The following is a 27,020-nucleotide window of genomic DNA, read 5'->3' as shown; positions in this document are numbered from 1 at the left end:
AGTAATACTGGTGTTCTGGTGTTATTTACATCAATAACAACTATCGTATATGTACAATATACTGTGATGTATTTACATGATTTTTTCCGTAATTAACTTTCTTCACAAATGTACAATTGACAATGACTAGAGATTGATTACCTAGGTTAGTAATATGCTTGACACGCGGAGCACAAAACACTTGTTATGTCTTGCCTATATAAAAAAAAATATTTCTAATGACACAAAACTAAACAGTAACAATAATGATAATACAATAATAATAATAATAACAATAATAATGACAATACCAACGATAATTCAATAACTGACAACTATATCCATTAACGTGTATGAAAAATATTTTCAAAAATTACGAAATTTTCCATTTGTTTCCAATTATCTTAATGACAATCATGTTCTTTCTTAAAACTGCACCTCCGTTAAAATTAAAAAAAAACATGACATGACATGACTCTCATTAACCTTGACACAGCAATTGGCTTCCTAACATCTGCGCGGTGAAAACTTTTACAAAAGCAGCACCGTTTTCTTTTAACTTCTAACAAAAGTAGAACAAAGGAGACAAAGTGATGATGATAATAATAATAACAATAATAATAATAATAACAAAATGCTTTCCATCATAACAGCATTTTGTTCCTCCGCGGACAGTGTTGCCAGATAAAGCTGCACAGGCAATATTTCCTATTACAGGCCAGAAAGCAAAGCGAGAGACAGCTTACGCGAACGCACGCACACGCACACACGCACAAAGCTCTTACAAAGAAGGACCTTAAACTAACGGCCTACTTAAAGGAGGCTATTTTTGAGATCATTTTAAAAATCCATTTTTCATAATGAATTTTACGAATGGTGGAATCAGTTATGCCGATTATCGTGATTTATTTCTCTTTATTTCTCTCTCTCTCTCTCTCTTTCTCTCTTTTTGCTAGAAAGCATAAAAATGTCTTTTTGTTTACTGAATGACATTGTAGATTTGATTATGATCTGGATGATTAATAGGGTGATTAAAATGATGATTTTAGAACGATTTTTAATGGCGATGACTATAAGGATGACGAAGATGAAGCTAAAGATAATGATTTTGATGCAATGATTAAAAATGACGATGGTGGTGATAGGCAGATGCGGATCAGAGCCCACTAAACCTTTTTTTAAATGAAAATAATAATAATAATAATAGATTTGACTAGAAGCAATAGGAGCAAATCAGAATATAAACTCACAGCGGCTTCACATCAACCTCAGCATCTTTCGTTGTAAGCCTCGATAAGAAAAAGTAATAAGCAAAAGAACAAGAAGAAAATACAGAAAAAAAATATAGTAACTGAGAGAAAAAACACAATACTGATTGACAATACTTCCACGGTATACAAAAGGTTCAATTTTTTTTTTCTTTTTGATTACACGGATAAAAAGTGGATACATGACAACGCGATGGATGAATGGATGAACAGATGAAAAAAAAAAAAAAAAAGTACACTGTAAACGTATCACTGGTTGATCACAACGACAGAGAAGTTGTCTCTACGAGCACACGAACACACCACACGAACACGACACGAAAACGACTTCAAAGAAGAAACGACATAATAAAAAAAGAAGGAAGGAAAAAGCGACCGATGTCAAAATAAAAGGAAAAAAGCGACCGATGTCAAAAAAGATGGAAAAAGCGACCGATGTCAAAAGAAAAGAAAAAAAAAAGCGAACGATGTCAAACAAAGAAAGAAAAGAAAAGAGAAAAACACGGACGACCCTTGCCAAAAGTCGTTCGCATCACAGAGACGACGAGAGCAATAGCAAGAGGGTCGTCGCCGCCGTCGTCAGCCACCTGAAGGAGGCCGTGGGGGTCGTTCTCGAACTGCCCGAGTGTGCGGCTCTGGGAACTGTTGGGGAAAAAAAAGAAAAAAAAAAAGGTTAGATATTGTAATACGTATTTCTAAGAGGTAAGTATATATGTATAAATATAAACAAAAATATATACAAAAGAGGAGGAAGAGAAGGAAGAAAGAGAAGAAAAAGAAAAAAAAAAAAACAAGAAGATACACATATATTTTTTTTCTACATTTTTCAACTACCATAACCCCCCCCCCCCCCATGCAAAAAGCAAAGAAGAAAAAAGAAGCCACTTACTCTCGTTGTTCCAGGTGGGGGTTTCCGTGGTGGTGGAAGCCTTCTTGATCCAAGGATTCTTCGTCGTCGGAGGCCACCAGGGGGGTATGGAGGAGGAGGGGGGGTGGGGCGGGGGCGTGGATTCCCGGGCCTCGATCTCGCTACACGTGGCTGGAGGAAGAAGAAGAAGAAAAAAAAAAAAACAGGTGAAGATGATTATCAACGAAGGTGAAAAAAAACATATCGATAAATGTACGAATTATTTTTTTGGGGGGAAAAAATCGATTATTCTATTAACGGTCCCTCTTAACTCTAAAGAATCTTAAAGAAACTTAAAGAATCACAAAACCACAAGAGCTAACCCACCGAGACGAACTTAATAATCTCACAACACCTAACACTCTTCTACCAAAACCCAGTCAAAAGATTTCTCAACTCACCTTGTCTGACGAGCTTCATGCCATACGCTAATGGCTGCAGACCACGCTGGCAACTCGTACCAGCCTCAATGATGAAGATCTCGTTGCTGCTGACAACCACGCCCGCAAAACACTCGTAAATGTTGACATCTCGACGGTGTGTGAAGGTATACATGACACCCCCCTCCGACCACTGGCCAAGGCATCGGTAGTCGCGCTCTATAGAAAACGGGAAGAGAACGTTTGTACCGTGAGAAAAAAAAGAATAAGAAAAGTAGAAAGTATATATAAAAGAAGAAAAAAAAAATAAAAGACAAGAAAAAGTAGAAGGATGAAAAATAAAATAGAAAGTATATATAACAAGAAAGAAAAGAAAAGAAAAAGGCGCTTGAAAAATCTATAGTGTAAAGATATATAAAAAACAATTGATTAAATACAGTTCAAAATTGGTCACTTAGATGTGAGTTATGATTGAATTAACTTTTATTCTTATTGTGGTTGTGAATATTTCTTTTCGATTATTGTTACTGATATCACAATATATATTATAATTAACATCTCTATAAAACACTAATTATTATTATCGATATCACTCATTGTTGTTAATACTGTCTATTTTACATTTGTTAGAATTATTTTCGATAAAACATGCATTTTCAAACCAGGTTCGAGTGTTGATAAATGTTTATAAATACCATTTCCCATTCCAACTACAAATACCACAACGAAAATATGTTAACGAAGAGAGAAAATAAATGAAATATCTACGTAGAGGAAAGCGGAAAGCAATTTAAGAAAAATAAAATAAAATGGTACTTAGCCAGATGTAGAAAAACACATGCCTCTCCATGCAATTATTTTTTTTTTATCATAGAGTTAAAACCTACACAGAAAAATAAATAATGATAATAAAAAAATAAATAAATAATAGAATTTGGATTGCAAATTAAATACACAATTTCATGCAACATCTTAACTATGGGTGGAGTTAGTGGGAGGGGGGGGGGGGAGTGTAATCCCGTTAAAACAAAAAAAAGGGTAAAAAGATGTAAAAAAAAAAAAAAAAAAGTGCAAAGCGATTATTACGGTGCTTTGGCGGGTGCGTAATTAGCTAATTAGCCTACTACGGTCATTACGAGGAAATTTTCTCATATGGCCAACCAACCACATTTCCATGTTGGTGGGGGGGGGGGGGAGGAGGGAAGGAGGGAGGGAAAAATGATGGGATATGGTGGGAAGGAAGGAAGGGATGAGGGAGAGAAGGAGAGGAGCGAAGATTGATGGAATATGGAGGATGGAAGGAAGGAAGGAAGGGGGGAGGGGGATGAGGGAAGAGTACATGGGCGGGGGTGTGGGCGTGGGGAGGGCGTAGGGGGGTAGGGGGGAGCCAGCTGTGGGGCGTGGGTAAGCGTCGTGTACTGACACAGGTGCGACAAAGAAGTACAGTGCGTAAGGGTTACGGTGCCGTCTGTGGAGCTACGCCAGTGTGGTTTCTCCGGGGGTGGGGTGTGAGGGCGGCGCGCGTGCCTCGAGGGTGCGGGTGCCAAGACCAGTTCGCGTCCTCCTGCGCGGGACTCTGACCTTCAATGGTGACAGGACCTAATCCCCGCAGGTGCTCCCACTGCGACTCCTCCTGCGGGTCGTGGCGGAAGTAGAAGGGGCGCTCGTCGGGGTACGGGAGGCGGGTGGTCGTGGGGGCCGCGCCCCTCGCCCTCGGCTGCGGTTCCGCCGGCGCCTCCCTCCGATCCTCCTTCTCATCCGTCTCCTCTTCCTCCTCCGCCTGCAACCCCTGGGCCTGAGGGCCCGCCTCCGCCTGCACCCCCGCCTGCGCCTCCGCCTGCGCCTCCGCCTGCGCCTCCCCCTGCGCCGCCGCGGGGGGTTCGGGCTCGTCCGGAAACACGTAAACCTGCGGGGTCTGGCGGTGGCGGTGGCGCGGCATGCTCTGCGCGCCCAGCGTCGTGTACTCGTCGCCGCCCCAGCCGCCCAGCGCGCTCGTGCGCCGGTGCGCCCACGACGGCTGCCGCCTGGAGCCGTGGCGGGCGGCGTGGCGGGCGGAGCGGCCGCGCCCCAGGAGAGCCCGAGGGTCGGACACGCTGTAGGCAGCGCGGCGGCGCCGGCGGGACAGGGCCTCGCCGCCTGCATCTGTGTTCCGGAGGCAACACTTTTACTTGAGGATTCGCGCGAGGATTTTGCCTTCCTCTTACTGGCGGCCGCTTCTTAAAGTCATTGGGATTTGAACGCTTCCTTCAAAGTTAGTTTGCAAGATTAACCAAGACTGCCATGCAATTAGTCTGATTAGTGATGTTACAATAATACGAAGAGGCTGAGGAACAGTTCCGAGGAGAGAATAACAGACTACCAAATCTATTCCTTAATGCCGAATATGGAAACCGACAGGTACATTATATTTAACGTTAGTACATCCCGTCACCTCTTAGCAATAATGGCCATGCACTGAAGTATTACTGCACTCTCTCTCTTTCTCTCCTTCTCTCTCTCTCTTTCTCTCTCTCTCTCTCTCTCTCTCTCTCTCTCTCTCTCTCTCTCTCTCTCTCTCTCTCTCTCTCTCTCTCTCTCTCTTCTCTCTCTCACCCACACCCACACCCACACACACCACAAGCAACACTCACCCTCATAGACCTCAGTGGAGTTGAAGCAGGAGGACACAGTATAGAACATGTGCTGGGGGTCCCTGCAGTCGGACGCGAGGCGGGCGCACAGCTCCTTGGCGTCGGGAATCACGCCCGTGTACTCGCCCGTGATTGGACACCCGGCGTGGTTTTCGGGGTCGAGGCCTAAGAAGAAGGAGAAAAAAAGGGAAAGGTGTGTCATTGGTATTGGTTGTATTTTCATCTAATTTTTTTTTATTGGTCTTTTAGTTTTGTTTCGTAGTTCTATTTTTTTTTATCCTGTTATATTTATGTTTTATTTTATTTTATTGTTTTTTATTTGTTTGTTTTAGCGGAAAGATTATTATTTTGTCTTATTAATAATGGCTGAAGGATTATTTCCAAGGTCCTTTTACTGTGCGAAACGTATTTTGAAGATTATGTCTGCGTGTGTCCCATTATTCAATTCCCTATTTACTTAATACTCTCTCTCTATCATTTGTTTATTAATCTTTTATTGACTTACGTCCTTGCGTGATCCACTCCTGTCCACGAAACATATCGTCTGAGCAGATTCTTGAGACGTTGTACTTGTCACTCGGGTAAGAGGCTGTAAAAAAAGAAAAAAAAAAAAATGATATACTTCTAATTTTCAAAAATCCGTGAGTTTTGTTAAGATTTCAAGGATCACAAATGTACTATGTACTGGGATTATAGGGTATATCAGGGGTAGTATTGGGTATCATCCATAGGGTATTGGATCGCATCGAAAAACGTACCCATTTGGTATTCGATGACGTTGACAGCTCTCTTCTTGATCCAGATACAGGTAAACTCTTCCTCCCCACTACAAAAAAAAGGAACACGTTACATTAATAAACTTGAAAAATGAATAAATAAAAAAACATAAATACAACACACAAAAAAAAACGATAACAATAAATGAAACAACTCGACAATAAGTTCTCCAAAAGCGCGTACCACTGCGTCTGAGAATAGAGGGCGTAGCGTTCGCCGTGCGGGGCGTGCTGAGACAGGCAAAGCGTCCGGTATTTCTTGTCTGTTCCCGCGTCCTGAAGCCAGAGTTCATTCGAGTCGATCTGGTGGAAGAAATGTGGAAAAAAAGGGTGTTTGAAATGTGTGGAGGGAATCACGTAAGGTTATTTGGAATATTATTTGTAGGGTGTTTTTTTTTTGTATGTATAAATATATAGACGTGTGTGTGTGGGTGTGTGTGTGTGTGTGTGTGTGTGTGTGTGTGTGTGTGTGTGTGTGTGTGTGTGTGTGTGTGTGTGTCCGCCCCCTTCTCCCTTACCTGCAAATGCTGCCACGACCCATGCGCCCACTCGGGGAAGGCGCAGGCGGTGGTCTGGACGACAGCGGGCGGCGTGGGCGGGGTGACAGGCGTGAGGACCATGGACTCGTATCCGTCCCAGGGGCTGTGCAGGTGGTTGGTGCAGGTGGCGTCGATGCTGAAGCTCAGAAACACCCTCCCCGTCGTTTCCTCCACCGAGTACATCTGCGGGAGGACGGTCGAGCCTTGATTCAATATCCTCGTTTTCTCTCTCTCGCTCTTAACTCCGATTTTCTATACGTTTTTTTATGCCATTTACCAACTTATCTATTCATTCATTCATCTTCAAAAGGAAGCAGCCACAATACGAAACAAAACAACGAAAAAAAGAAGAAAAAAAGAAATCAAAACGTCACGACGCGATTTCATTCATTCAACTTCCTTCACGTTCAAATGCTCTGTACAAACACTGCCGAAATTTATCTGCGTTTATCTCTAGCATCATTCATCTCCCGATTACTTACAGCGCAGCGGTACCGAGGCTGGTGGTCCGTGGTCACTTCAGGGTCCCAGAGTGCCAGGTATTTCTGCCCGTCGTGGCCCTCCCAGTCCCCGAGGCACCGAAGGCCCATGTCCAGCTCGCCGAAGGAACAGCGCCGGAATCTATACGAAGGAGAGAAAATATAATTACGAATGGGAGAAAAGGAGAAAAAGTGTAAAACACGTGCCTATAATAATTCATGATAAAGGACAGAAAAAACATGAGGTGCACTAAATATACCAATAGATCAGCATGCTACTTAAAATACTTTAAAAAATAATAAGCTCGTATCCCCCACCAGAACATTTCTTAAAATAACAAAGAGAAGAGAACAAAAAAAGGCTCGTTTCCCTCACCAGAAAACTTCATAAAACAGAGAGAAGCGAACAGAAAGGGGAGAAAAAAATCTGGTTTCCCCTCACCTGAGCTGCAACTGCGACCCCTTAGGGCAGTTCGAGAGCTCGGAGGAAGGCTCAGGGCACTCGACGGTCGACTCAGTGCCATCATTAACGTCGTAGGTGAAGCGATAGCGGCCGTTGATCGGGCAGAAGACGCGGTCGATGAGCCCGTCCTGGGTGAAGCTGCGGGATTCTGCGAAGGGAGAGAGAGGCGAAGGGAGGGATGAGTTTGGCGGCCATTTGATTAATTAATCAGTTTATTCATTTATTCTCTGTTGTCACTTCAAGTAGAAGGTCGTTAAGATAACATTGAGAGAGAGAGAGAGAGAGAGAGAGAGAGAGAGAGAGAGAGAGAGAGAGAGAGAGAGAGAGAGAGAGAGAGAGAGAGAGAGAGAGAGAGCGAGAGAGAGAGAAAGAGCGAGAAAGCGAGAGAAAGCGAGAAAGAGAAAAAAGAGATAAACCAAAGAAAGACAAAAACAAAAACAAACTCACTGTAGAGCATGATCTCCCTGGCTCGCTTGGTCTTGATGTCATGGATCGAGGGGCAGGTCTGCAGCACCGCCTCCTCCGACGAGTGGCACTTATTGAGCCCTTCCGTGTACACCTGGATCACGTTTCCCGAGTGCAGGGACACGTGGAAGCACCTGAAGCAGTCCTCGCCTCCTGTGGGATCCCGGAGGATGACGTTGTTGTCGAACTTCTTGTGGCAGACGCCCCATACCGGGATGGCGTCGGGGAGGATGGTCACCTGGAGGAGGAGGAGGAGGAGGAGGAAGAGAGATTATTACGAGGATTATAACGCTAGGAGGGGGAGGGGGGAGGGTCGTAAGCCTAAAATTTCCTAATAATATTGATGTTTAGATTTATTATTATTATTATTTTTTACTATCTATCTACTCCCTACAATATACAATTCTCCATTCTCCCGAGACTTAACCCTTACATAAATACAAATTTAAAAAGATACAAATTTTCCATTCTCGGAGATGTAATCCCTCTACACAAGTCCACAAATGAATCTCTCCCGTTTATGGATTTTCCCATAAGTGCAATATCTCAAAAAAAAGACGTAAAATGAACTTACCTGAGAGTACTGATGCACAGATCCCCCCGAGATGCTGGAGATACTGGACTGTGTGGCGAAAATCCCCTGGTATTCGACGGGGAAATAACACACACCGAACACTGTAACGAAAGGAAAGGATTCAAATTAGTCAAATCTGATTTTTAAAAATACGTATATCAGTCATGCAGATGGACAAAATCCGAAAATTAATATAGGGAAAATAACACGTAATTGAAACGAGAGAGAGAGAGAGAGAGAGAGAGAGAGAGAGAGAGAGAGAGAGAGAGAGAGAGAGAGAGAGAGAGAGAGAGAGAGAGAGAGAGAGAGAGAGAGAGAGAGAGAGACCAATTAAGGAAAAAGGGGACAAAGGCAGAGAGTGTGAGAAAAATCCGCAACGGGAGGGGACGAGGCGACAGACAGACAGACAGACAAAAGGCCTGGGAAACACCTCGAAAGGAGCGTAAACAGGAAGACGTTATGCAGAACGGCCAAGAGAGCTAGGCGACGGTAATGGTCCTCAGCACCTGTAATTTGGCCGCGTGTGAGTGCGGGCGACCACGCTGGCTGTGGTGGTCCCCCGTCGCCGCCGTGGGTGATTAGGGAAGACGCACACACACACACACACACACACACACACACACAAACACACACACACACGTAGACGCACGCTCACACAGACAGACGCAGACAGCTAATAACAATCTTGGGTTTTGTGTAGTTCTGATTGGAGCAAATTTTTTATGTTTTATGTTATTTTTATGTCAATGTTTTGGTTCTTTGTTAGTTTTTTTTTCTGTTTCTGCTTGTTTGTCTTGTCTTGTCTGTCTGTCTGTCTGTCTATCTCTCTCACACACACACACGCGCGCACACACACACACACACACACACACACACACACACACACACACACACACACACACACACACACACACACACGCACACATGGCCAGTCTGTCCCTGCCCACCTGCACATTAGCCTTGGTATTTCATTACATTATCAGTTCTCAGTCCGCCCACGCCTACGCCTCGCACACAATACCCCCTCCCCCTCCCCCTCTCCCCCCTCCTCCTCTCTTTCTCTCTCTCCTCCCACTTTACACAACCACCCCCTCCCTCCTCCCTCCCCCTCTCCTCCTACTTTACACAACCACCCTCCCTCTCTCTCTCCTCCCTCCCTCGTTCCCTCTCCACCCCCTCTCCTACCCCTTTCTCTATGTCCCCCCTCCCTTCCACCCCCTTCCTCTATACCCCCTTTCCCTCCTCCATCTTCCCCTCCCTCCCTCATCCATCTCCCCCTCCCTCCCTCCTCAATCACCCCCTCCCTCCCTCCTCAATCCCCCCCTCTCTCTCTCGTCCATCTCCCCCTCCCTCCCTCCCCCTTCCCCTCCCTGCAGGTGTCCACAGATCGGCACCTGGGGCAGGATATATGTATCAGTGTTGGCGCAGTGACATCCGCAGGGAAGTCGCCAGTCGAAGAGGAAGGGGGAAGGGAGGGGGGAGGAAGGGGGAAGGGAGGGGGGAGGAAAAGGAGAAGGGGAGGGGGGAGGGAAATAAGAGGAGAGGAAGAGGAGGGGGTGAGGAAGAGGAAGAGGAGGGGGTGAGGAAGAGGAAAGAAGGAGGGGGAGGGGTTGAGAAAGAGGAGAGGGGAGGAAGGAGGAAGAGGAAAGGGGGAGGGGACGAGGGAAGAGAAAGAGGGAGGAAGAGGAGAAAGGGAGGAGAAAGAGGGAGGAAGATGGAGGAAATACGGAAGAGGTAAGAAGAGAAAATGGGGAATGAGAGGAAGAAGGAAGACAGGAAGAAGGAAGGAAGAGAGAGGAGGAACAGGAGAGAACGAAAGAGAAAAGACAATGGAAGAGGAAGGGACGAAGGAGAAGGAAAATAAGCAAGCAAGAACGAAATGAGGAAACAAGACAGAAAGGAGAAAAAACCAAGAGGAAGGAAAGAAGTGAAACAAAAACAGAAAAAAACAAAACAGAAAAAAAAACTAAAGAGAAAAAAACAAAATAAAGAACAATAACAACAAAGAAAGACCCCCCCCCCAATCTCACACAAAAAGACTCCCTCAACAATGCAAATAAAAACGCAATAAGAGTGATGCGAGATGAAGAGATGCGTCCCTAAGGTGATGATGCCGCAGCTGGTGATGAGGAATGTGCAACAGAGACGCTCCGAATTAAATACATAATGAAGATCGAGTCAAGCGGCCTTGTGAGTGATGAGAGTGGTGACTGCGATGCGCGCGGTGAAAAGTGAGTGTGAATGTGTGATGAGTGTGTGTGTGATGAATGAGTGAGGAGTGTGGTAAGTGTAGTGAGTGTGATGAATGTGTGAGGAGTGTAGTGAGTGATGAGTGCGATGAGTGAGTGATGAGTGTAGCGAGTGTTATGAATGAGTGATGAGTGTGATGAGTGAGTGAGGAGTGTGGTGAGCGTGATGTAGGAAAAAAAAGTGTAATGACCACGGTGTAATAAGACGAGCGAGTGTGATGACCGTGGTGAGTGTGATGAGGAAAAAAAGAAAGTACAGACCACAATCCCTCCCTCCCCCCTCCCCCCCTACGGTTAAATCCCTCTTATCGCAGGCAAATATTGAGCACTTGGCCTGTGCATACAGCTTATCAGGTAACAAGTGTATGTGTGTTGTATGTATATGTATGTTTCAGGGGGGAGGGGGGAGGGAGGGAGGGGAGGGAGGAGGGAGATGGAGAGAGAGAGAGAGAGAGAGAGGAGGAGAGGAGAGGAGAGAGAGAGAGAGAGAGAGAGAGAGAGAGAGAGAAGGAGGGAGAGAGGAGAGGAGAGGGAGAGGAGAGAGAGAAGAGGGAGAGGAAGAAGAAAGGAGAGAGAGAGAGAGAGAGAGAGAGAGAGAGGGGGAGGGCAAGAGAGAGAGAGAGAAGAGAGAGAGAGAGAGAGAGAGAGAGAGAGAGAGAGAGAGAGAGAGAGAGAAGAATTGTGCTTTTAAAAATTAAAAAAAGTAGGAAGTCTTAACACATCATGATTTTCCGTGTTTAAACATAAGAATATTAAAAAAAATGTGACGTGTTTTTCTTTTTAAATGTTCATGGGTATAAACACGCAACGCACAGATTTCCTTCTAGAAAATTCGCCGTCGTTCTACTGCCACCGTGTGACCATACGCCCATACGGAACGCCCACGCCCACACGCACGCCCACGGACGCGATATGATGGACAAAAAAAAAAAAAAAAAAAAGCTTAGACTTATCTGTTCCGGTGGCGAGGGGGGAGGGGAGGGGAGGGGGGGAGGGAGGGAAGGAAGAAGGGAAGGTGAGATGGAGGGACAGTGAGGGAGAGATGGAGGGAGGGAGGGAGGGAGATGGAGGAAGGAGGGAGGGAAGGAGGGAGAGATGGAGGAGGGACAGGGAGGGAGGGAGGGAGATGGAGGAAGGAGGGAGGGAGAGGGAGGGGAAGCGTGACCCCCTCTACCTCCTCCTCCTCCATCACCCCCCCCCCCCCCCCCGGCACCGTCTTCTCGGAAATCGGAGTCGATGTTTCGTTAATTATGGACGACGGAGAGATCGGTAAATGTCGACTGTTTCTGAAAACCGCAACGTTCCCCCGAGTTTTCGACGTCGCGGCGAAAATAACGTGATTTCGCGCGCCTTTTGTTTCTCCTCGTGGTCGGTTGAGAGAATAAGAAAAAAAAAATATATTGCTGTTATTAAAAAAAAAAGTGGTTAGGATTTTTATTTTTTATTTTTAGATCAAGTTAATCATAAGAATAAGAAAAAATAGTATTACTGTTATTTAAAAAAAAGTTATTTTTTAATTTTTAGATCAAGTTAATCATCAAAAAAAAAAAAAAAAAAAAAAAAAAAAAAAAAAAAAAAACTGTTCGAACACACGGCCACCAACCCCAAAAAGGGAACCTCTTCCCATGCCGCAGATTAGTGTCATGCGCACAGGATACGGACGCGGCCGCCGTAACAGGGATATGGCACCACGCCCGCGCTTCCTTCGATTGCGTTCCCTCGGCCCGAGCTTCGGCCCGTCCAAGCTCGTACATATATTCACATTTAGATACGAAATACACTGATTCTAATCACCATTTACCCCGGAATCATTATCTATATCAGCTACATATAAAAAACTAAAAGACACTTCTCTTAAAATGCACAAAGAGGAAGAAAGACAAACTTAGATCAAATGGCGCGCAATCGGTCACGCTGGCACGATGGTGCTGTAATAACACAGGATAAGCAGGTGATGGTGACGGTCTAGTCCTGCACGCTTGTATGGTGCTGCTCACGACGGCTTTGTGCGCGAGTCCCCGGGAATGAGATCGCTATTCATAAGGGAAACCGAAAAGAGACAAATGACCGAATAAAAAAATATATATAAAAAAAGGGAGATTCGACCCATCCCGAAATGAATCCCCGAGTTCGAATCCCTTGATTGTTCACTCGTTCGTTCGTTTTGAACTTTTTTCTCTATTGTCAAGCTATAAACACGAAAAATAAATTACAGATAATAAAAGAAAAACAAAAACAAAAACATTTAAAACTACAGAGAGGAGAGGATAGAGAGAGATAGATAGAGAGAGAGAGAGAGAGAGAGAGAGAGAGAGAGAGAGAGAGAGACATAGATAGATAGAGAGAGAGAGAGAGAGCGAGAGATAAACAGACATAGATAGATAGAGAGAGAGAGAGAAATATATGACTGTTATGACACAAAATGACAGCTGATGAGGAGAAAAAGCGATCACTTCACACAGGTTTCCTAGTTTCATTCGGCAATTCGAAGCCTCATTTCAGAAAGCTGACATGCCCGCTCGACAACCATTTGTAAAAACTCATCAGTAAAGAAGCATAAATATGTCTGTATGATTTTTTTTATGAAGATTTGAAAAGGGTAGGGAATGTGTGTAGGCCTAAACTGATTTTGTGAGTTGTGATTATGATGACATTAAAGCATAGTACATGGAGAGGATGGTGCATACCCATAACTATAGCATAAACTTATGGTTGTATCATAGTGCATGGTGAGTATAATGAGTTAATGACATCTACAGTGAAAGCAGAATACAATGGATAGTGAATACAGTGACAAAGCACAGTGGATAGCGAAGACAGTGACACCAGTGTACAGTACAAAGCGAGCATAGTGACCTAACACAGCACACAACAAATGAAGTGACAAGAGTACAGTAGACAGTGAATATAGTGACAGAATATGGTGTAGAGCGAGCAGCGTAGCAGTTTGTGGGCGTGTCTTCCGAAGGGCGCAGCGTGCGTGAAGGTAGACCAACAGGTGCGCGCGGCCATCTCGGTGCTAAGCGTCGAGGACCTTGGCGCCGCAGATACAGGAAGGGGAAGGGACCTGGGAGCGGACCACAAACGTTTCGGGAACGTTTTCTCGAGAACGCTTTTTTTTTTTTTTTTAATCGTTGTCTCTATATCTCGTTGTCTGTCTGTCTGTCTGTCTGTCTTTCTCTCTCTTTCTCACACACACACACACCATCGGAGTATTACTGTGAACGGCACCTATATTCATATTTCCGGTGATGTCGGGATGTTTAGAGCGGAAGTCTACACACACATACACACACAAACATACACACAACGGAAGTACCAACATGGACTTGTTGATATTCAGTGGAGAGAGAGATACGGGTAGATAAAGATTGAGAGATAGATAGAAGGGGAGGGAGAGAGGGAGGCAGGGAATGCGAGAGAGAGAGAGAGAGAGAGAGAGAGAGAGAGAGAGAGAGAGAGAGAGAGAGAGAGAGAGAGAATGATGAAAATCATAAAATCAATTGCATGCTTTGTCATGACTGGAATTATCTTACAAATAACCCTTCGGTTTACTCTTGTAATAACATCCTCTAACAAGTTGGAAATAAAATAAAGTGTCAGCATTAAAGACTTTCTTCTAAAAAATATACTTTTTCTTTTGATACGAAGCAAATCTGATAACATTACCTCGTCCCATTTTCTTTAATAGGCCTCGCTAAGGGTCCATTCCACAGCAAAGAAAACGGAGGCTCTATACAGGTCGACGGTCTGTGTCATGGCACGGTGTGACACCCGAGGCACGGTATGCTACCTCATGTCATAGCATGACAATAGGCGGGTGTGCCACTCGTGTCATGACAGGAATGTGATGACAGCGAGAGGCAGAAGAGGCCGAATATGACGGTGGAAAAGGAGGGAGGAGGGGAAGAGGGGGAGGAAAGTGACAACAAGAAAGAAATGCTGAATCATCCCCCTCCCATCCCCCCCTCTCCCTCAAATCCCCCAACCCCTTCCCCTCCCCTCCCCCACCTACTCTACTCCTCCCCCCCCCACCCCGCCCCCAATAAACTGTGATGACGTGACGGGGTCAGAGTCAAAACTTTTTTTTGTCTTTGCATATTTTGTTGTTTCCATTTTTATTGTTTTTTTCTTTCTCTCTCCTGCTCTCTAAAAGTCGCTGCTTAACTCGAGGTCAACAATTGTTTTTAAAATTGTTTTAGCACGACTGATGGGTCGCGTGAGGGAGGAGGGGGAGAGAGATAGAGGGGAGAGGAGGAGAGAGAGGAGAGAGAGAGAGAAGAGAGAGAGAAGAGAGAGAGAGAGAGAGAAGAGAGAGGAGGAGAGAGAGAGAGAGGAGAGAGAGAGAGGAGAGAGGAGAGAGGAGAGAGAGAGAGAGAGAGAGAGAGAGAGAGAGAGAGAGAGAGAGAGAGAGAGAGAGAGAGAGAGAGAAAAGAAAAGCGAAGGGAAGCAAAGAGAAGAGAAGAGAAAAGAAGAGATTATGATAAAGATTAAGATAAAGGTAGATAGAGAGAGATACAAACAGACACAAAGATGACAAACCCATCAAGGTTATTTTACCGGAAATAACACGGACGGGCCATCACGAACGGACGGACGAATATTGGCCACGGACGCTCGAAATCCCCCCCTCCCTCCTCCCCCCCTCCCACACACACAACTTTTCCCCATCACAACTTTCTCCCCTTTACCCTCCTCAACTGGATCACAGCCAGGAGTTGGGGGGGATGGGAAGGTTAAGGTGAGGACCGATAAGGGAGGGAGGTGAGGGAGAGTGAGGGAGGTGAAGGGTGAGGGAGAATGAGGGAGGTGAAGGGTGAGGGAGAATGAGGAGGGAAGGGTGAGTGAGAGTGAGGGAGGGGTAAGGGTGAGGGACAATGAAGAGTGAAGGGTGAGGGAGATTGAGGGAGGTGAAGTGAGGGAGAGTGATGGAGGTGAAGGGGGGGATAAAGAGAGGGAGCAATTGGTAGTCTTTATAATCTTAAAGATAATTACGAAACGTGTAATTATTTTAAGTGTATAGGGTCTCTTATGTCCATTAATTTTGAAAAATCTGGAGGGGAGAATAATAGAGAGAGAGAGAGAGAGAAGAGAGAACAGAGAGAGAGAGAGAGAGAGAAGAGAGAGAGAGAGAGAGAGAGAGAGAGAGAGAGAGAGACAGAGAGAAGAGAAGACAAGAGAAGAGAAGAGAGACACAGAACAAGAGAGAAAAATAATAAAGAATACCGTCTCTGTACAGCACGCGAGCCCGCTAATTAGTGACCACAAACGGTAATTATCGTGACGTCACCGCATTTTGAAATGATAGGTACGCTACTCGAACGTGACGTCACAGAAGCGGCACAGTGGCACTCATAATGACCCCCCTCCCCATCCCCTTCCCCACCCCTCTCTCCTCTCACCCCTTCATCCCCATTCCTCATTTCAAGTCCTCATTCTCCTTCTGCGTTTCCTTGTTCCCCTCTTATTCTCCTTCTCCTTCCCTCTCCCCTTCCCGCTTTCTTTCTCCCTCCCCCCCCCCCCTCCTCCCCTTTCCCCATTCCCTCCCCCTCCTCCCCTTTCCCCATTCCTCCCCCCTCCTCCCCTTTCTCTATGACCCCCCTCCCCCCTCCCCTCGACCGCGTGACCTTCCTGTTTTTAAAGGTTCTATTAGAGCGAACTTAAGGGAGGGGAAAAAAAGACCTTATCGCTGCCTTGATTAAATGTATATTAAGTATTTCAACTTGGAAGGGAGGGAGAGAGGGAGGGAGAAAATATATGAGCAGGCGAGGGCACTTTTAGTAGGAGATAATGAGCTTCTAATTGCGGATATGTGAATGAGCTCTGTCCGTCTGAATATGCCACGGATATATAACGAATATACCACGGTTACGCTGCGGGTATACCACGGACGGGCATCGAATATACCACGAAGGAACGAATTCGTAATCATGATCTCATTTTATAAAAATTTACCAACAGACAAACAAACATTTAAACATTGATAATAATTTAAAAAATCTATCTGAAGTTTAAATATCCCTCGACACCAAACAATTGACAAAACACCCATATCCATCACACCGCATTTGGCAACCCGAACCCTACCCCCCGTCCCGCAAAAAAAAAAAAAAAAAAGTTTTATGCTCGTAGCCTCCAGCGCCGTTCTTCCGTAGCCCCTCGGCCGCCGCCCCGGGAACCCAGCGCCCTCTATGCCCTCCGCGAGTGCACTAGTTCCCCAAAAACCGGACTATTTTTCCCTCTTATCTCCTTTCCTCTTCTCTTCTGGAACCTCCTTTGATGATCGAAAGGTTCTAAATTGACGGGCATGGGATGGGCTAAGAGTCGATGGAAAGTTTGGAAAGAGCGGAAAGATGGAAAATGGAAGATAAATTTTGGTGGCGGCGGCAAGCGTCTCGGAAACTAAGCGCCCAGAGAGCCCGAGGCGATGCGAGGGAGGATGGGAAACTGGCTTAAAATATTCTTTTTTTTCTTTTTTTCTTTTTTTTTCTTATTCGGGTCGTCTTGCCTTTATTTTTTGGCTGTCGTCTGATGTGTCCTTAAGGTCGACAGCGTGCAAGGGCAATCTGGAAATTTTTATATTACGCCCCTCCCTTCCTTCCTCTTCGGTTTCTTTATATTTCCCCTTCCTCTACTCCTCTTTTCCTTCTTTCTTTTTTTTTCTATCCCCCTCCTTCGCTTTTCCTCCGCCTTTCTGTGTTTTTCTTTATACTTCTCCCTCTCCTCTTCTTTTCCTTCATTTCTCTCTCCTTTTTTCTTTCCACCTCCTTTGCTTTTACCTTTTACCTACCTACCCTTTCTCATTTTTTTCTTTTCTTTTCTATTTCCCTTCCTTCTCCTCTTCCCTCACGAGTTTTAAATTACGTTCGGGATCTTAAATTTCTTTTCTCTCAACAATTCTGCTTGCAACTTTTGAACCCTTTCTCCCTGCTTGATTGCACGCATAACGGACAAAGAAAAACAAAACCGAAAAAAAACAGACAAACAAATAAACAACAGTAACTACCGAATATTTACTACATTTCTCTCTCAACGAAACTTATCTACAAGCACAATATGGCGATTCCACTCAGAATATATTACTAGTGCAATTGCAAACTATGCAACTCATCATCTCATCAGCGAACGTGACTCCAGGTTGCATCTCGCCATCTGCAACAGCGAAATCAACAACAGATAACAAGCGCAATGAAGGTGACGATTGCAAACCGACCATCGATTTGCAATAACGGAAACTTGTTGGCAATGATGCAGCGTCGTCTGTCATTGCATTTTGTACGAATAATGACAGAATGTTTTATTTTTTGGCTCCGTTAAGGTGTTATTTATGGAAAGGGAGAGGGAAGGAGGGAGAGAGAGTGAGAGAGAGAGAGAGAGAATGGGGGGAAGAGAAAGAGAGAGAGGAGGAATAAACGACAAAAAAAGAAGTGAAAATGAAAATTCAACCGAAGTCTGGCCACTGCGCGAACAATAACACCATATAACTTAACTCCCTTATCTCCCCCCCCCCTCCTTCTGATAACCCCTCCCCCCTCCCCTTCCCCTTCTCACAACCCTCCCCAACCCTCACTTCCCTCCCTTCCCCTTCCCCTTCTCACAACCCTCCCCAACCCTTACCTCCCCCCCTCCCCCTTCTCACAACCCTCCACCCCCTCCACCCCCCCTCCCTTCATCTCTCGTTCCCCTGTACCGCGTGAACACTCCGTCACGACCCGTGCTGTACCCGGCCACGTACAAAGGCTCGCCGACGACTGTACCGCTACAAACAACACCCTCCTCCCCCCTCCCCGCCACCCTGTCACCTGTATGAACCCTCCTACCCCCCCCCACCTACCCTCTCACCTACATGAGCCCTCCTACCCCTCCGTCGCTTCCTACCCTCCCTCTCTCCCTCCTCCCCCCTCTCTCCTTCGCTTAATTTCTCCCTTCTCCCCCTCTCTCCTTCACTCCCTCCCTTTCTCCCTCCTCCCCCTCCCTCCCTACCCTCCCTTTCTCCCTCCCTAGCGATGTGTCACAGCCTTCAGAGGTGGTCGAAGGGGGGGAGGGGGAGGGAGAGGGAGAGGGAGAGGGAAAGGGAGTGGGGAGATGGGAGGGGGGAGGGGGAGAGGAAGAGGGGTGGGAAGGGGTTACAAAACTGTACTTGAATATGCATAAGGTGTTAAACAGCTGAGCTAAGAAGGGCTGAGCCAAGACGTTGGCGGGGGGTGAGGGTGGGGGTGAAGGTGAGGGAGGGGGGTGAGGGTGAGGGTGAGGGTGGGGGTGAGGGTGGGAAGAGGAAAAACATCTTTAGTCCGAAGGAGGGGAGGTTTTCGTGGGGGGAGGGGGAGGGGGGAGGGAGAAAACGGTATGAGAAAGGTAAGTGGGGAAGGGAGGAGAGGAAGGAAGAAGAAGGGAAGGAAAGGAAAATAAATCGGGAAGGGAGAGGAGGCGAAACGGAGAGAAACAGGAACGGAGTAAGGAGAAGCGAAGACAAGAAAAAAAAAAATAATTCAAGGGAAGAACGAATGGAAGAAGAACAGAATTACGGACGAGGAGAGTTGAGGAGCGAAGAGAGAGGAAAGGAAAGAGGTGATAAAAGGGGAAAAAGGCAAAGAACAGGTGCAAGAAGAGAAGACCGCTACGTCGTGTGAAGTCTTATATAGAAATATGCAAATACTGGTCACGAAGTCACGACGCAGATGGGCCAATAAATAACGTATCAGTATTGGATTGTGTGTGTGTGTGTATGTGTGAGAGAGAGAGAGAGAGAGAGAGAGAGAGAGAGAGAGAGAGAGAGAGAAAGGTGAAGGGTGAACGTATGTCGGTTTCACAGTGGGAAATTGTCACATATAACTGGGGGACTGAGTCGTAAGTATCGCAGGCGTATTTTACATAGAACAAAGAAGAAAGGGAGAGAAAGGGGAGGAGAGAGGGAGGGAGTGAAGGAGGGAGTGAAAGAGAGGGGGGAGGGAATGAGGGAGGTGAGAGTAAGGGAGGAGTGAGGGAGGGGGAGAAAAGGGGAGAGGGAGGGATAGAGGCGAAGGCATGAGGAGGGAGGAAGAGAAGAGAAGAGACACGAAAGAGAAAGACAGGACAAAAAAAGAAAGAGAAAAAAAAAGAGACAGCGAAAAAAAGGAAAAAAAACAAACAAACAAACAAACAGACAGACAGACAAAAAGCCAAACCAACCAGAAAATCGAAGACGAGACGACCCAGCCACACCCGACCGTGGCTTATTGGTCATCTATACACTGCTTCTGTCTCAAGAATAACACACGTCGCTTCTAACACACCCGCCTGATGGATATGCGGGTAACGTGCAACGTAAATTGAAATCATGAGCCAACCGGGAGCCGAGGCGTCCAGCGAAGACACACAAGGCCGTGGCGTGGCGGTGGGTGGATCTGCTCAGGCTGGAATCGAGGGCAGAGGAGGGAGATACGTTGACATACAGATGGGTGCGTGCACGTATGGGGGATATATCTCATTAACATCAATACACGCGTTAAACATGGTTTGTATACATTCAGCGTTCTCTTTCTCTCTCTGTTTCTCTGTCTGTCTGACTGTCTGACACTCTCTCTCTCTCTCTCTCTCTCTCTCTCTCCTCTTGACTCTCTCTCTCTCTCTCTGTTTCTCTGTTTCTCTCTCTCTCTGTGTTTCTCTCTCTCTCTCCTCTCTCTCTCTCTGTCACACACACACACACACACACACACACACACACACACACACACACACACACACACACACACACACACACACACACACACACACACACACACACACACACTCCCCCCCGGCCAAACAAATCCCAGAAACACTGTACTCAGAATAGCAAACAAAAAAAGAAAGAAAAAAAGGTTCGTAACCCACGTGGACGAAGCTTCGAAGCCCCCCGAAGCCAAAACACACGAGGCCCACGTGACACCTGGCCATTCACTTGCTGTTGCGTAGTAAGTGTAATTACTACTGAGAATTATTATTATTTTTGTTTCACGCTGCGTTGAGGCGAGTCCGTGGTGGGATTTTTTTTTTTATTACATAACGAAAAATAGAGAAAAAGTATAATATGTAAAGATGATGAAATATTAATAACAAAAGGAGACAAACGATATAAAAAAGAGATGCATAAAGACAAAAATAAACAAATAAATAAAGCAATACATAAGGATATGAAAATGGAATAAAAATAATAGTGATAACGTATGACAATCTCTCTCTCTCTCGACCCCTTTCTTTCTCTCTCTCTCTCTCTCTCTCTCTCTCGACCCCTTTCTCTCTCTCTCTCTCTCTCGACCCCTTTCTCTCTCTCTCTCTCTCTCTCTCCCCTTTGCGTGTGCGTATCCAAATTATATAATGTGTCTGGATTAACAGTAAGTTGTGGGAGGGGGGGAAGGGGGGAAGGGGGAGGAACGACCACGAGTATAAGGTCGTAAAGACGACCTCACGACTTCAACGAGGAGGAAAAAGGAAGAAAAAAAAGAAATTGATGTCGAGATTACAGGAGCCATGTGTTATTCTATAGGCCTATTTATCATTCTCTGTACCGCACGTAGGTTATTTTCCTCTCCCCTGCCCTCCCCTCGCTCTCCCCCCCCTTTCTCCTCCTCTCCCCTTTCTCTCCCATTCCCTTTCCCTCTCTTTCCCCTCATCTCCCCTCCCTCCCCTTCCCCCTCCTCTCCCCTCCCATTCCCCTCACCCCCTCCTCCCCTACTTTTTACCTGCCCCTTATTTTAACTCCTTAGACACTCTTTCCCCTTTCCTTCCTTAACCCCTTATCAAGGTTCTCTCCCCTCAATACCCTTGCAATAACAATAACAATAATAATAATACCCTCACACTGACAGAAAGAAAGGAAGACCAGAATAATAACCCTAACAAACAAACAAACGAACACAAACCACGTCCCAAACAAAACCAAATAAGGCAGAAAGCTCTTTTTTTTTTGAAGATGCCTCTCCAAAAAAAAAACAGAAATGCCAAGAAACCCCACAGGTGCGGCTGTCCCACTGGCGTTACACACACACACACACACACACACACACACACACACACACACACACACACACATACACACACACGCACGCACGCAGACGAGCGGTAGGAGGAGGAGGTGAGGGAAGAGGTGGAATAAAGGAGGTGAGGAGAGAGAGAGAGAGAGAGAGAGAGAGAGAGAGAGAGAGAGAGAGAGAGAGAGAGAGAGAGAGAGAGAGAAAAGTTGTATATGAAGAGTTTAGAAAGACGAATGTGTATATCAATGTATTCTTAACTAGAACAGCGAAATATAACGCGAAATATTCCCATTAAAACTTGACACAGAAACTTAGCAACAAACAAATAAACTATTCCAAACCATTATAAAAAAAAATCGATAATTCTCACCCTTTTCCTACTTCCAAATCCTTATCAAACCTCCCCCCTTCCCTCCCCCACTATCTCCCCTCCCCCTCCCCCTTTCACCCCCTCCCTCCCCCACTTCCCCCTTCCCCTTTCACCCCCTCCCTCCCCCACTTCCCCCTTCCCCTTTCACCCCCTCCCTCCCCCACTTCCCCCTTCCCCTTTCACCCCCTCCCTCCCCCACTTCCCCCTTCCCCTTTCACCCCCTCCCTCCCCCTCCCCCTGTTCCGCCCGAAAGTCCCGGCTGTAAACAAAAGAACGATCGCGCCTCGGGGCGATTTCGAGTCTCCCCCCGACCCCTTTACAAGGAACATCAATCTCACTCCCTCCCAAAACTACATAAATAAACCCACGAAATCGGAAAAGAAGAAGAAGAAGAAGAAAAATCCCAACTAACTCAACACATCAAAAATAACCAATGCAGTAAAACTAAAAAAAAAAAAGACCACGAAAACGGAGACGGGGAAGGCTGTTCCGGTGCGCCATAGGGCACTAGGGTACGGGGGGGGGGTGTTATGAGGGGGAAGGGGAGGGAAGGGGAAAGGGGAGGGGGAGACAGGCGAGGAAGAGTAAGGGAGGGGGAAGAAGGGAGGGGAAGGAGAGGTTGGGAGGCAAAAGGGGGAGGGAAGATGAAGAGGAGGGGAGGGGAGGAGAGGTGGGAGGCAAAAGAGGAAGGGGAAAGGGAGGCGAAGGGAAGGGGAGGTGGGAAACAAGCGATAAAGGAAGAGGAAGGGAAAGGCGAGGAGAGGTGGGGAAACAAATTGGGAGGAGGGAACGTGAGAGACAGGCAGGAAGGAAGGGGAAACGGGGACGGAGAAGGGAAGAGGTGACAAACAGACGAAAAGGAAGAGGAAGAGGAAGAGAAAGAAGGAGGGGGGGGGGAGGTGTCTACTGTATATCTCTCTCTGTGTCTGTTGTTCAGCCAATTGTCCACGATGGTACAGAAATTACCCGTCAAGGGTGTCCCCCTCCCTCCCCCCCCCTGCACGTTCTTAATCGACCCCCGAGGTGAAGGAGGAAGGGGGGGGGGCTGAGGAAGGGGTAGAGGTCAGTGAAGGGGGGTGAAGGAAAGGTGGGGAATGAGGGGGGGGGGAGGAAGGGAAATAGTTCGGTCTTGTTCCTGATAATAAGAAATTTCGTTGACTTATTGTCTGTCATTCTAGATTTCCCGGAAAACCGATTTATTTTCTTGAATTCATCTTTTTCTCTTTTATTGCATTTTCTTTCCTTATCCTTCGCTATTCTAGCTTTTATCGTTCCAATTCTTATTCGTAATTACATTTCTTCGTTATCCTATTTCGTCTTCTCCTTCGTCACCCAAATCATTCCGTTTATTCTTCCTTATTCCAATTACACTATTCTTCGCCATCCCAATCATTCCACCTATCCTTCACACCATTACTCCAAATTACTCAGTCCTTCCCTCTTCCCTCTTTATCTCTCGTTCCCTCTTTCCCACGACGCCAGACACCCTAGCCCCCTCCCCCCTCCCCCCAGACCGGAACAGGAACGTAACAGACCAAAGGCTTATCGGAATGACGTCACCGCGAAATATCTCGGACGTTATCGCTCTATCTTGACCCCGAACGACCTCGCAGGGTGACCTGAAGCGAACGAGGAAGGGGAGGAGGAAGGGATAGGGAGGCAGGAAGTGGAAGGAGGAAGGGTTGAGAGAGGGAAGGATAGATAGAGAATGATAGATTGAAATAAGGAAGAGAGGGAGAGAGGGAGAGAGGGAGGGAAGGGGGATAGGAGAGGAGAGAAGAGAGAAGAGAGAGAGAGAGAGAGAGAGAGAGAGAGAGAGAGAGAGAGAGAGAGAGAGAGGCGAAAAGAGAAGATAAAACACACACACACACACACACACACACACACACACACACACACACACACACACACACACACACACACACACACACACCACACACCGTGAATCCAAACACCGTCCCTACTATATAAGGGAAGTACCCACGTAATCCGAACGGACAGACCAGAGGAAGACCATCGAATATCCGGTACTCTTCCTCCCCTTTTTTCCGAATAAACGAAGCCGGAAAAAGACAAAAGAGAGAACAGAGGAAGCAGAAGAGGATTTTATTGTTGTTTTGAGAGTAGATAAGCGATCGCATTGTCTATTTTTTTTATTATTGATTCGTTGTTTACTGTGAATAAAAGTACGTTAACTGGGGATTAAAGAGGGGAGAGGGGGGCGGCGGGGGGTGATTGGGAGTGATTCGTGCAGCGATAATCGATAGGACGCTAATCTTTTAATATTATGACATTTGGTGAGCATTAGTGAGCTGAGTTTAAAGGAACAAAAAAAAAAAAGATTTGGAGATCTCTTTATCACATTATAATATTTAAAATTCCCTGGGGACATATCGCGAAGATAACAAGAAGAAAATAACACTTAAAAACACAAGCATTTCTCCCGTCGATAAAAGATAGAAAGAGAGGAAGTTAAAAAAATAGAAAAAAACCCGCAGTGTGATGGAATTCGTATCCTTAGCCTCGGTCAGAAGGCGATAAAAAAGAGACATCACACGGGCGTCACAGGAAGGTAGGTGGGTGGGTGGGTGGGTGGGAAGGTGGGCGGGCGGGCGGGCAGGTAGGTGGGTCCTCACACCCACCACTGCCCCTGCCCCTCTTCTCTTTTCGTCTCGGCAACAAGACAAGATAGCCAGGCTATCAGACAGCTGTCTTCTTCCTCCTCCTCCCCCCACCCTCCTCTTCACACTCGCACGCGAAGATTGTCTGTCCGTCGTCTGTGTGTCTGTTTTGGGTTTAGCAGCTGTCGGGTTTGTGTGTGTCATCTCTTTTCTGCGATGATGACTGACTGTCGCTAATACTGTCTGTCTGTCTGTCTGTCTGTCTGTCTGTCTGTCTGTCTGTCTGTCTGTCTGTCTGTCTGTCTGTCTGTCTCTGTCTCTCTCTGTCTGTCTGTGTCTCTCTCTCTCTCTCTCTCTCTCCCGAAGTCGATACCAAAGCGTCTGTTTTATGAACGATCCGCGTGGAAGGACAAAGGATTATTTCTGGCATTGTTTCACAAGGCCTCGTATGTGAATACCGCTGTATCAGCGGGCGTATTAATAGCTTCCTGATGTTGGGAAATTTATCTGTTGCAAATTCAGCTTTTTTTTTATAATGTACTCCTGGAAATCGCAAAACAGCGTAAGTAGGCAAGTCGGAAGATAACATCATTACATGGGAGTTTGAAACGAGGGCATATCAATACAAATGCATTAGAAACGACTCTTGCTGACTCTGATATTTGCACGCATGGAAAGAGAGAGAGTAAAAAAAAATTATCAACATTTCACAAAAGCCCAGAAAAATAGAGATAAAAAAATTCTCAGAAATCTCTCCAGGCGTAAGTTGTCTGATTAACCCTGTCCTTCAAGATGCCCTCCCCTCCTTCATCCCTCTCTTCATTTCCCTTCTCCTCCTCCCCCTCTCCCTTCTTCTCTTCCTTTCCGTCTTCCCTCTCTTTCCTTCACCTCCTCCTCCCCCCTTTTCCTTCCCTTACCGTCTTCCCTCTCCTTCCTTCATCTCCTCCTCTCCCTCTTCCTTCTTCTTCTCTCCCTTTCCTTCACCTCCTCCTCTCTCCCGTACCTTCGAATACCTCGTTCAGGTATCTCCGTCTACCTTTCGCCCGCTCGCCTTCTGCTATCTACCTACTTCAGCGCCGCCGTCTACCTGCTGTTGCCTGACATGCCCTGCCCTCCTCTCCCCCCCCACCTCCTACTACCCTCTTGCAACAGCTGTCCTTCGCAACGTTGCACTGATTTTATCCTCCGCCCATTAAACCGGGTCGGCCGAACGTATAATACAAATCGTATTATGGTCATCTGGTATAATCTTTTTTTTTCAATCTTGTTAATTGTCGCGCGCATTGCCGTCGTAGAAACATTTTAGCGAGAAATCGATGTAACGCAATACGCTTTTATTATCGCCACTATTACAAAGCGCGCGTATAACGAATGGTGGTATTGACGGAAAAGGGCATTTGAATATTTGGATGAAATTTTCATGCGGATTCGCCGAGTTTCTTGTGATAGATTGCCGCTCAGCCAATACGTGGGTACACTTTAACACGCAACAAATGCCATTAATAAGATGTTCGAAAACACGTAGTACTGTTTGTAAGCGAGAGGAACACTACACGAATATGTACTACATGATAATAAAATAAAATTTACATCACACTTACCAGAATGTGCCGATAGCGCGAAGATTAACCAAAATAAAGACATTTTCCAATGTCTGTTCACGATTTGTAGATAGTCTAAGTACACTTGGTGTGCTTACACACCCCAGTTCAACAGAAAAACATACACTGTGTACAGACACACCACTTCAAAACACCAAGTCAAATGTTGGTCGAGAGCGCAGAGCAGCACATCCACTCTGTCAGAGCTCCGACAGTCTACTGAATTTTTCAATGGAAGGTTGGAATGAATGGACCTCGTGTACTCCCCGGGGGAAACGGAGTCTGGAGTCCCGCGTCGCCCACCCACCCACAGCCACTACCGACTCCGTTTCCCCCGCTGCCTACCTGACCAGCATACGCGAGGCTCATCAATTTGTCTTATCACTTTGTTTTTATGCATCATCTCCACTCCCTTTTTCCCTCCTCTCGTCCGCTGTGAGTATTTATTAAAAAGAAATCCAATAAAACTTTAACTTCGCTTCGAACACTCGAGAAATATAAAACCAAACGTGTCTAAAAAAAAAAAAAACGGGAGGTGGTTTTCGAAGTGAAACAATTTCCTCTCTTCTTGAATCTCGGTCGACGGACTTTCTCACTTTTTTCCATTTCTAAGGTAAATGGCGGGGCGTTGATGTTCGAACCAGAGGAGAGATTAAATGTGTTTTTTGAAATGCTTTACGTTCGTTTTTCAGTGTGTGTGTGTGTGTGTGTGTGTGTGTGTGTGTGTG

At 46.1% G+C, this 27,020-nt stretch overlaps 1 protein-coding gene across 1 annotated transcript; it reads right to left on the bottom strand.

The window, feature by feature from the left end:
- Positions 1–883: 883 nt before the first annotated feature.
- On the bottom strand, positions 884–27,020 carry LOC119572394. The gene is made up of 13 exons (XM_037919496.1): positions 26,293–27,020; positions 8,461–8,561; positions 7,869–8,124; positions 7,401–7,569; positions 6,962–7,100; positions 6,459–6,662; positions 6,125–6,243; positions 5,923–5,990; positions 5,670–5,753; positions 5,165–5,329; positions 2,556–2,753; positions 2,137–2,286; positions 884–1,889 (listed from the first exon to the last, which is right to left on the bottom strand). Exons 1-13 carry the CDS (start codon positions 26,333–26,335, stop codon positions 1,780–1,782), a joined length of 1,806 nt encoding a protein of 601 aa, XP_037775424.1. The 5' UTR covers positions 26,336–27,020; the 3' UTR covers positions 884–1,779.

Source organism: Penaeus monodon, chromosome 4, assembly GCF_015228065.2.
Source record: "Penaeus monodon isolate SGIC_2016 chromosome 4, NSTDA_Pmon_1, whole genome shotgun sequence".
Lineage (NCBI taxonomy): Eukaryota > Metazoa > Arthropoda > Malacostraca > Decapoda > Penaeidae > Penaeus > Penaeus monodon.
The sequence above is the reverse complement of the archived record's forward strand: the minus strand, read 5'-3'. Positions and strand labels throughout refer to the sequence as shown.

Bases quoted from the DNA above. Each gene is read 5' to 3' on its own strand.
- LOC119572394 (XM_037919496.1), bottom strand. From the start codon at position 26,335: ATGTCTTTATTTTGGTTAATCTTCGCGCTATCGGCACATTCTG. The intron at 8,125-8,460 runs GTAAGTTCATTT...CTCCTCCTCCAG, and splicing joins CTGTGCATCAGTACTCTCAG to GTGACCATCCTCCCCGACGC. The intron at 2,754-5,164 runs GTGAGTGTTGCT...CGTTTTCTATAG, and splicing joins CTCCACTGAGGTCTATGAGG to AGCGCGACTACCGATGCCTT.